Source organism: Myxocyprinus asiaticus, chromosome 38 (assembly GCF_019703515.2).
Source record: "Myxocyprinus asiaticus isolate MX2 ecotype Aquarium Trade chromosome 38, UBuf_Myxa_2, whole genome shotgun sequence".
Taxonomy (NCBI): Eukaryota; Metazoa; Chordata; class Actinopteri; order Cypriniformes; family Catostomidae; genus Myxocyprinus; species Myxocyprinus asiaticus.
In genome coordinates this window covers 16,941,905-16,953,659 of record NC_059381.1, presented here as the reverse complement: position 1 = coordinate 16,953,659, position 11,755 = coordinate 16,941,905, and the positions used below count along the sequence as shown (strand labels likewise).

Genomic DNA, 11,755 nt, shown 5'->3' with positions numbered 1-11,755 from the left:
TCTGTCCTGCTATATACAGAATCTTATGGTAATTGTAGTCCTACATTTTGTGTTGATCTCACCAATCATCAGTTAGCAGAGGGCAGTAGAGAGTCTTCACTGAACGCCCACTAACTACCCTCTGCAAACCCAGTTTTAATGTCACGTTCACATCTGCAAGCACAATGTTAATGTATCACTTAGACCAAATCTGCAACAGAATAAAAAAGCTCTCAGCGTTGCATCAAATAACAAGAGGCGGCAGTCACACACAGATGTTGGAGGCATGGATTGCAATGCACAGGTTTTGCATCACACCCGAACAAGAATAATTACATGCCATTTTAAGAGTATTAAATTTAACACATAAATATCAATACCAAAATAAATATTTAACAAAGTAAAATAAGTGTTTACAATATACAGTGTCTACTGAATCTATACAATCCATCAACAAATAATTTGCTTTATTATTTTGATTAATTGGTTGATCTAACTTTCTCGATTCGTTTAACTATAATAGTTGTAAATATATTTATGTTCATTTTAGATCATTTGTTTCTTAGGACAATCAATACTGACAGCAGCGTAATAGAAACTATTAAACAATGAATAATACTGACCATCTCTCTTTGATTTTTCCCCTGGGACTGTCTCCTTGTAAGTGCTCTGGCTACATCTGCCTAGCTCTCGAAAATCAGTCTGTTTTCGCAAAGAGCCTTTAAAGGATCTCTCCAGTGGCACAGTGTGATTGCTCACTACACCAGCCAATCACTTCAGCATCAAAGTGACTCTGAGAAGCGAAGTTACCATTAAAATCCATGGTTTGTTTATAATGATGTAAAACATTGAGAGCTGTCTGCCTCTTAAGAAGGAAACCATTCATAGATGCTCAGCATTATCCTAATATAACATTCACTGTCCTTGATATACAGAAGTAAATTGACTGTTTTAATTTGATCTAATTTACTCTGTACTGTACATTACAATAGTAAATGTACAATGTACATCTTCCATTGTGTGCACAATAAAACAACAATAAATAAAACCTTCTCAACAAACTGAAGGGTATTTCATTTTCCAACATTTTCTCATTGAGTAATACTGAATGTGAGACCATTTGGGTCTTATAAATGTATACGTAAATAACGTGCAGTATCCAATGTCACCATTGTATAAACGGGCTACCTGTCAACACTTGTCTCCTGAAGGCGGTTATTCATGATAGCAAAAGCGCCCACTCCACCGGAGAAACCGTTCTGGCGAACATGGCTCTGTCTTGGATTACCATGTGCAGTCTCAGAGAGCTGCTTCTGTAGAATGGCCAGAGAAACCTTGTTGGCCATAAAGTCATTGACTGAGATCATTTCTCCAGACAGTCTGCGCCCTGTCAGATAACCTCCATCTGGTCCTAAGCCAGCATCAGTCTCACTATCACAAACTGTTTCCACTGATGCATTAGTGAAGCGCTTTCCCGCTGCCTCGTTAGGCATGGCAGGGTGCACAGCATTGCGTTTTTTAGCCCTCTGCCGGGAATTTCCAGGTGGAGGGTGGTGATTGTGGCGCTGGCTTGGTATTCGAGGGAAGCAGCAGCAGCAGGCCTCACCTCGCCTCCTGTACGGCCGGCCACGGCATGGACACTTAGCCCTGTTGCAGTCCAGTTTGGCAAGGATCCAGTTAAGGGTTTGCTTGATGATGATGGAGATGACATTGAAAAGGGAATAGATACAACACACACCCATGAGGATGAAGAGGCAGTTGCCAAGACGGTAGGCCTCCTGAGCTTCATAGCTCTCCCTCTGGCTGCTCACCAGATCTCCAAACCCAATGGTACTGAAGGCCACAAAGCAGAAGTAGAAGGAATCAAAGTAGTCCCAGTCCTCCATGGCAGAGTAGAGGGCTGAAGCACAGCAAGCAATCAGCAAGGCGGCTATGCCCAGAATGAGCATAACATAGTAGACCGATGGCTTCCAACCCTCCAGACTGTCATCCTCACTCCTGGACTCCACTCCACCCACGCCCGATCGACGTAGTTGGAGCTCATGACACCAGCGCATGATGTAGGCCAACATTGTGATGATGCGCTCCAGGAACAGGTTGAAGAAGAGGATTGTTGCTGCACAACCAAGAAGTCCATAGAATATCAAAAAGATCTTACCTGCAATGGTGACTGGAGTGGTCATGCCAAAGCCTGGAGGGAAATAGGAAATAGACACTATTTTATTGATGTGCTGCATTTAAATGATGTACCAAAAGTCATGGCTTTTGGAATAGTTCACCCAAAAATGTGTCTTCAATCATCATTTACTTAGCCTCATGTCACTTCAAAGTGGTAAGATTTTCTCATTGTTGTGGAACACAGAAAGAGATTAAAGCCTTATTCACACCACCAACGACATTGTCGTTTGATGTTGCTAGTCCTTGTACTGTATGTCGCTAGTGGGCGTCCATACTGCTGTCATTCTAACATTATTGGTGGACTGCACAACTGGCCATAGCTTTTTAAATTCTGATCACAGATAATACATTTACCAGTAAAACTGAGATATCATTCTAATTTGACAAGGAATCAGTTCTCTTGCCTCTAAAAAAGAGGGAGTAGGGTAGTGTTTATATATAAATTGCAGCAGTGCTCAATGCGTCATATCATTAACAAGATGAATGATCTATCAATGCATGAATCAAACTCACTCAGAATGCAGACAATTTCTTACATGTTTTCCATGCTTTTTTTTATTATAAACATGTATGTGGTTACAGACAAACAATATAAAACAGTGAAATCACTCAGAACTTATCTTCTTCGTGTTGCCTGCACTCGGCTCCAGTGACTTTACTCCCATCGGTAGTCGGTCCAGAACAGGGATGTGGCAACAAATTCTAGGCCCCCTGACTGTATCTTGGTCTGGGCCACTTTCATATTAAAAATTTGTTGTGGGCCTCCTTGGACCTGTGGGCCCCTAGAATTGTTGCCACCTTTTACCACATTAGCAACGGTCCTGCTCCCAAATGTCGCTCGTCATTTGCATAAAGTTAAACTTTTCTCAACTTTGTCAAGTCCCTCACCATGCTCACATCTTGCGACTAGCGGTCGCTGACACTCGTGTTGCTGGAATTCACTCTGCTCTCATTTATGAGATTGTGCCTTGTCGCTGCGTGTCACTGGGGCTCAAGAAAGATGTTTTGCAGAACATTGAATTTGCTCTTTTCCATGTAATGCAAGTAGACAGCAGCTGGGTTTCCATCCACATATTTTTAAGTGAGTATTGGGATATTGCATTTAAGATTCCTGAATGAAAACACCAAGATGTGAATAAAATGTATACACTTGCTTGAGGTGCATAAATGTTTTATTCAATAAGAAGACTTGCACATAACACTATAATGGAAACACATTAGGTGTGTTCGACTTCAACTGTGCCTTGCCTTACCAATCAGTGAGATTTGCCAATTGCAGTCAGGGGAGGAGTTGAAAAATGAGCCGTCAAACCGGACATTTTGCACTTCTCGTTGTGTGCTGAACCAATATCAGTTACGGCCGATCGCGCAATGTTTGCTTTCTTTATTGCAGACGAAATGGATTTGATAGAAATTCAGATATACAGATGCTTCAATTTTACATACAGTATAATAACCAGAAACACTATTCATTTGAATGGGTTACATGTGCTGCTTAATACTGTGCCTTCGTGTACAAATAGAAATAAGCCTATATTATTTTAATACCAATAAAGGAGTCAGTCTTTTTGAATAATCTTTAATTGTTTTATGCATAAACATGATATACACTAACTGAGCACTTTATTAGGAATACCTGTACATCTATTTATTCATGCGGTTATCTAATCAGCCAATTGTGTGGCAGCAGTGCAATGCATAAAATCATACAGATACGGGTCAGGCGCTTCAGTTAATGTTCACATCAACCATCAGAATGGGGAAAAAAATGTGATCTCAGTGATTTTGACCGTGGCATGATTGTTGGCGCCAGATGAGCTGGTTTGAGTATTTCTGTAACTGCTGATCTCCTGGGATTTTCACGCACAACAGCCTCTAGAGTTTACGGACAGAAACGCCTTGTTGATGAGAGAGGTCAACAGAGAATGGCCAGACTGGTTCGAGCTGACAGAAAGGCTACGGTAACTCAGATAACCACTCTGTACAATTGTAGTGAGCAGAATAGGATCTCAGAATGCACGACACGTCGAGCCTTTAGTCGGATGGGCTAAAACAGCAGAAGACCACGTCTTGCGCTTTATTAGGTCCATAGTGTTCCTAATAAAGTACTCAGTGAGTGTACAAGATTAAGATTGCATGAAAACAGAATTAATGTACTGTTATACAAGTAGTACTGTTATATAAAACACGGATGGCATACTTCCATACAACTCTTTTAAACTAATATCGCAGAAGTAGTAAGAGTAGTATGGGTAGTATGCCATTCCTAACAAATCCCATGAAGCACACATCATAGTAGTCATCTGACAATCTGGACAGTTACGGATAAGCTGTCGTCATCAAAGATTGAATAGCCACTTTGAAGCAACTGCACTGGCTGACCCAGCCAGCAGGTCTCGTCTCGCAGTTCTTTGATGGCATACGTCACAGTGACACAGCGGTGGTGTCGACTAAAGCAAGACGAAATTTCTAACCGACATGCAAAGCTTCAATTCAATTCAGTGCTGCATGAAGTCGAACACACCTATTTACTGAACAAATTCCAAGATATGCCTCAAAACCATCAGACCTATATCACTGCATAGCATCGCAAATGCTCTGGTCATTCTGAAATGCCGGAGCCAATGCCTGTCATCAAAACAACTGGCAACAATTACTTCCCAGAACTGTCTGATTTTTGTTTCCAGATATACAGTAAGGCATCTGCTGCCAATCGCAAGCAAACATGAGGTTTGTGAGAATGTTTTGTCTGAGCATTATAAACCGCAAGTAATTTATAAAATTGAACAAAAAAGCCAAAGTGGCTTCCCCAGTTGCTACAACTTCTATTTTGTGCCAATTTTCCCATAAGTGACAATTTTGTTCTCTTGCACACATGGGATGCAAACACTGCTTTATTCGCAAATTGTTTTGTGATATTCCGATTTTTCACATCAAATAAATTTGTAACTTGGATGGAAACATGATCGGACCATTGCCAAAGTGCCAAAAAGGACAAAAAAGCACCACAAAAGTACTGAATACAACTTGTGCTCTCTCTATATATTTTAAGTCTCATTCAGTTGTACATTACATAGCACCTTTATGATGCTTTTTTGTCCTTTGTAGCGCTTGACTGCCACTGGTCTTGGTCTACTATCATTATATAGAACAGAGCAGCTTGGACATTCTGCAAAATATCTCCTTTTGTGATCGACAGAAGAAAAAGAAAATCATACAGGTTTAGTACAACACAAGGGTAAGTAAAGGATGGAAGAATATTCATTTTAGGGTAACCTATTCCTTAATTATGAGCATAGTAAAAAGATATGGGGAATATTTCATTATTGTTAAAAAAGTTTGATCTGGGGGCCTGCCGGCCTGGGTAGCTCAGCAAGTACTGATGCTGACTACCAACCCTGGAGTCGCAAGTTTGAATACAGGGCGTGCTGAGTGACTCCAGCCAGGTCTCCTAAAAACCAAATTGGCCCAGCTGCTAGGGAGGGTAGAGTCACATGGTGTAACCTCCTCATGGTTGCTATAATGTGTGGTTCTCTCTCTTGGTGGGGCGCGTGGTGAATTGTGCGTGGATGCCGCGGAGAACAGCATGGGCCTCCACACGTGCTACGTCTCCGTGGTAACACGCTCAACAAGCCACGTGATAAGATGCGTGGATTGACAGTCTCAGACGTGGAGGCAACTGAGATTCGTCCTCCTCCACCCGGATTGAGGCGAGTCACTACGCACCACGAGAACTTAGAGCGCACAGGGAATTGGGCATTCCAAATTGGGGAGAAAAGTGGAGAAAAAAAAAATAATTATCTGATTTGGTCAATGGGACTATTATAATATAAAAGCACAAAACCATCTGGGAACTTAAATCATGGCAACAGTTTTTGCATAATGATTGCTGTAGGTTGATGTTCACTGGTTTACAGATCTGAAAGTCTGAAAATTGAGAGAATGTAAACTTCACAGAACTCACCAATAGTGGAGACCACTGTACCAACAAAGTAAAATGCCCCTGAGAAATCCCAGCGGGGCCGAAGTTTGTCTACACGTATCCCAGCCACAAAAGCCTCCTCATACTGCCTTAGCAAGACCTGTAGCGAGTTCAGGTTTATACTGTTTTGATGGGTGAAGTTGGCCAGCTGTTCCTCCCAGCGTTTGTGGGCCAGAAGCTCAGAGGGATGTTCCAGAGCAGAGAACACTACCGCCCCACACAGCAGGTAGAGGAGTATAAGGGCTGCCAACAAGCCAAAACGGGCATTGTCCTCATTCAGGGGCAGTGGGAGGCAACACCTTTTGCTGACATCTCTTCCACGTGGCATGACTTGATCACCAGCAGGAAATAACAAGAACAGGCAAACAAGCACGGCCACAAAATGCACTTTCATGGAGACAAGGAAAAAAACACACATACAGTACACACCAACACACACTCACAACACTACACCACAATGGGCTCTAGAACAGGTATAGAGTCACATGAAAACTGCAGCTTTTGTTTGCATCTACAGTTCAAAAACGAACTGAATATTTTTCCAAATATAGATGGAGTTGCTTCTGTCCATTAACATTCTGTTGGATTTAGACCCATATTATTCAGAGGTGTTGGGACGGAGATGATCGTAAAAAGCAAGGTTATCAGGTAAAATGACACAAGGCCCAGGAAATAAGACCTTAAGATACACCTTTTGGGGAAGCAGGTAACTGTAGGCAGACAAGTGCAAGATGGCTATCTTTCCCCATGACTGTGTCCAAGTGTTGCAGGTACCGCACCAGGCGTCAGTATTAGTGGTGTGATCTTGATGTAGAATCATCCTTAACCCCAAGCTGTCTGCAAACAAAATATTGGTACTTAAGTAATGGGATAAGAAGCAAAATTATTTGATTTGAAATTCAATTGCAAGTATATCATATTCCATAAAAAAAATCCAAATAAAATGATTTCAAATTACAGTAGCTCAGAATTGAAAACAATTATCAAAGCTATAATTTTGTTTTTTACAAATCTTTTTTTCCATAAAAATTATTTATATTAACCACAACAACAAAAAAACACAAAAAAATCTTAATGACCAACATTACGTAAGACGTAATACATTTTAAAAGGTTCCGTGACTTGATCGCCTATTAATACACGATTGGCTGGCTAAATAAATAGAAAATGTAAGTCACATGTACATTAAGGAAGTGATCATACATGTCTATATTATATTAAAGAAACTTTAAAGTGGTGAATTTAAATGTTGCTTACCTGATTTAAACCTAATATGCGATGAAGTGCACCGTTGATGTCACCATAGTCCTCCAAACAATATCACACTGATTAATAGCGAGTTATAAGTAAAAGTTGTGGAAAGGTATAATTCAAGTTAGAAGACGTAGTTTATTCGTGGCAAGTGTGAATCTTTGGCAGCGCGTGATTGATCGATGCAGCAGAAGAGTAGCGTGTCAAAGCAGAAAGAGAGAGAGAGAGAGAGAGAGAGAGAGAGAGAGAGAGAGAGAGAGAGAGAGAGAGAGAGAGAGAGATTGAGATTGAGATTGAGATTGATCGGTAATTTCCTAAGAATTCAAGAAGGCATCAAGCCCCCAACCCTGTAATCTTCACAGAAATGACTGACATTTATTCTTGGAAGGTGGACTTCATTTACATGTATTTACATTGATGTTCTGAACATTATCTAAATAGAAAGCAACAGTTGCTGAAACAAACTTAGAACAAAGTCGAATCATACATGAGTCTTCACCTTAATAGGCTAAATAATAACGGAATGACAAACTGTGCTACCTACTGCAGTGGCGTGTGTAAAGAAGGTGTGAATGTGCCTTTTGTATTCCATGGATCCGGGTACGATTTTGCCTTTTGACCCACTTTTTCCCATCCTGTTTTCTTTTTCCACTCTTAATATTTCATTTAATACTACTTACAATAATAAATCAAATTAATATAGAGTGATTTGGTCACGGTGACAGTCGAGGAGTTGAGAGAAAGGTTTGTACCCAGTAAAATGAATCATGGTTTTACTAAAGTAATATTGCAATAACCATGTTTGTTTGTTTTTTTTTTTTTGCTTAACATAAAACAGCATAACGCGGCAGTCCCATAGACAATGGCTGTCTCGTTTGGAAGGCCGCATACGTCATCGAGACTGTCTCGTTTCATAAAAGAGAGTAGGACACTTCGAATGCAGCCATCTTTCACGGGAATTCGGAGGATGCATGAGGTGTATCCTTCGTGGGCACTCACAACCCACAATTCGTTGCATCAACGTAAATGTCTAAAAAAAAAATGACGCCAATTTGCCCGTAAATATAATGTTCAAACGCAAGGAATGTTAATTCCCAAGTTGAAGTACCTCAGTAGATGGGTGCAGAGTATATAATACGTATAATTATATATATATATATATATATATATAAAGTATTAGACTAAAGGTACACTTGTAAAATCTATTTTCCTTTCTCTTTACATCATTATAACTCTCCTAAATTTTACCTCATACATTCCCTTCTAAAGGGACTTTTTGTTCCCTTCTCACTCAAAGCGCTCGCGCTTGTTAAAGAGTTCTGTTTCCGTATGTCCTACGAAGGCCGTCTCGTTTAAACGAGACTTCATTAAAGGAGGACGCTCGGTATACTGCAGCCTTCAAAGGACGCGTCATACCTAGCACGCAGCCTTCGAAACGAGACACAGCCATTCTATAGGCGGTACATTTGCGATGAGTTTAGATGCCGTTTTTTATTTATTTATTTATTTATTTTTTTTTTTTATTATTATTATTTTTTTTTATTTTTTTATGTATGTCTATGGGGGAGACTTCAGCTTCGGTCTGCTAAATAAACTGCTTTTGAGATGAAACAGCTCATTACTTAATGAATTGACCACCTGTCCGTTAAGCTTCAACATGTTTTACACTAAACAATCCTTTTAGAATGACCTATGTGTGGAGTTTACTAGGATACATTTGCTGTTTTGTAAACGAAGATACGGACGATTTTGCGACAGGTATGTGTCAGTTTACGGCTCTCAGCTTGTATTTGTATGGAATCCGCAAACAGGACTTTCTGCCATAACACGCTAGTTGATCTTTACGCTCTTTCCTATGGTAAAAGCGCGAAGGTTGTTATCTCAGTAAATAAAAGAAAATTTGGCACAAAAATGTTCGGTGTACTAGACGGAGCACTTATTCATTTTAATAGGAGAAATTGGAACACCCAATATGGCAGATGTAGAAAAGGAAGTCCCGCCTTACAGGTAAACGAGCTAATCATCTTTCAGATACAGACATCACCTGTCAGGGGTTTGTGATCTGAGCTAAAAAGAAAAGAAAAAAAGCATGATTTATGATACAGTTGTTGTCATATTTTACTGCTGATTTCAAATATATTCTTTGATCATAATCTTGACTAACCGTTTCGGAGATTTCGGTCTTTCCCCATTCAAGCTGTACTTCCCAGGAACGTTCCCAAAATGGCCACCGAGTGGACTGACTTGCCTTGAAAGGCACTTTGAACTGCAGTAATGGTATTTATTTTGGTCGGGGAAACTGCGGTTACCATGGTAATTTTTTGTTAAGGGCTGTCATATGACAAATACCTAAACACTCAAAAATCACCCACTATTTTTACAATCATGTCTCTGAGAATGCCACTTCAAGGACATTCAACAAGTACCATTTAAAATCTTTAAACAACTGACAGACCATTATTTGCCTGCTGCTTTCCTGACATTAAAATATTGCTTTGTTTGATGTTGACAGACAAAAATACAACCATGGTACTCTTTTTCTATTGTGAGATGTGCTTAGATGGTAGACTGGCTGAGACTACATTGCTTTGTTCTCTCTGACCAGCCCACCCTTGCTTTCATCTTGGTTGCCAGCTCACAAGACTGTATTCCTCCCCCAGTCATTAGAGTACTGGGCCATTGCTTGTAAGTGCCCAGGTGCAATGGAGACAGACTAGCGCTGTATCAAAAGAGTGTGTGTGGTATATTATTCATAAACTTTGTCCTTATCAGAGGACAAGTGTTTTCCCAACTGCCTTTTCGAAACTGAAAAGAAACAAAAAGCTATGTCTAGCTACTCTATTATTCCTAAAGAAGCAGTGCTAATCATCGGTTTGTGCTTAGAGTGCTACACTGTCTTTAAAGTCATCAAGAGATCTGAGAAGTGTGATCTGCATAATGCAATTCATCACAGGTGCTGCGAGATGAATAAAGTGATTACACAAAGCTCATTATGGAGTCTGCCTCTTTTCCTCTTATTTTCCTCTCTCTGCTTTCTCCTTTTCTTTGTCTTTCTGTGTCGTCTAGGTGTTAAAATCAGCACTCTCAAAATTGGCCATCACACAGTTGTAAATGAATGAGTCATTGTTTGGTCTCAGCTACATGTATAAAGCACAGTACAATGTTGTCATTCTGAATTTGATAGGACACGAGAAATGATCAGAAATCAGCATCTTTATTTTAAGAGGTTTAATGTGCATGAACTTATATATTTAAGTATATATAAAAACGTGTATATTGTTACTACCAATGAATTGTCAAACTTATGAAAACATTGAAAAAAGGACCTGTCACTCTGATATAAACGAGTTCCTTCTCAACACAAATTTGATCAAATATAAGTAACAATGGAATTATGTTGATCTGATATAAACTTGGAAAAATCAGAAAGAAAGTGTGAAAAAGAGAGTTCCGTTTGGAACCGTCAAGGTCACTGTTGCAGTGACATGTTCAGAGACCAGAATCTAGTGCCTGCACCCTAGATGCAAACAGCAGCACGTTCTTCTCAACCTCTGCATTCAACTCCCGCTGGGAAGCCCTGGGATTTTTCTTCACAAAATCAGCAACGCTCTGGATGCACTCTCTCTGTGGAAGTAGGAAATGACAAATCATCAAATCCTGTTATCTCTGAGCCAAGACATTCTATAACTTTGGGTGAGAAACAGACCAAAATTTAAGTCCTTGTTCACTATAAATCTTGACATCCACAATCTCCTTTGCACATTCACGAGAGAAGTACGTTCACACACTTCCTCGCGCTTGATACATGCACAGAGCGCTGTACACAAACCAAACGCAGGGTCTATTCCAAAACTTAGTTAGCTGCTTTGCTGTCTTCTTTGGCAGCATCCTAACTGAAATGGAACCTCATAAGAGAGCAATTTGGACTCTAACTCTACATACTATAAGTGGCAATTCGCATCATTCAAATAGTGCTCCTCACGCACAGCGCACTATTTTTTACAGATACTTTTCAGTACTGAATGGACTATGTTTATAATCAAAATTTATTTCACTTCGTCCGCCATCTTGGATTTATTTTTTTCCACAGAGCTCATCATAGTGTGTTCTAGAAGTTCCTACATACAATGCCACCTTAGAATTATGCCAGAATTAGGTATTTTAGGCTACGTCTACATGAATTCGGGTACATTTGAAAACAGCATTTTGGCTTTCGAAACACTCCATCCACACTGGCATTTTCAAGGGTTTTCGAAAAGCTTCTTGTCCACATTGAAAAGTATGAAAACTCTTAAATCACTTTACTGTGCATGCAAAAAAAATCACCGTTCCATGAAGGTTATGAAACGCAATTCGTGTTCGTGT

The 11,755-nt window shown here is 40.0% G+C and overlaps 1 protein-coding gene across 1 annotated transcript; it reads right to left on the bottom strand.

The window, feature by feature from the left end:
- Positions 1–61: 61 nt before the first annotated feature.
- On the bottom strand, positions 62–6,467 carry LOC127428546 (potassium channel subfamily K member 13-like). Its single transcript, XM_051676986.1, has 2 exons — positions 6,122–6,467; positions 62–2,170 (listed from the first exon to the last, which is right to left on the bottom strand). The coding sequence occupies exons 1-2, from the start codon at positions 6,465–6,467 to the stop codon at positions 1,164–1,166; spliced, it is 1,353 nt and encodes a 450-aa protein (XP_051532946.1). The 3' UTR covers positions 62–1,163.
- Positions 6,468–11,755: the final 5,288 nt, after the last annotated feature.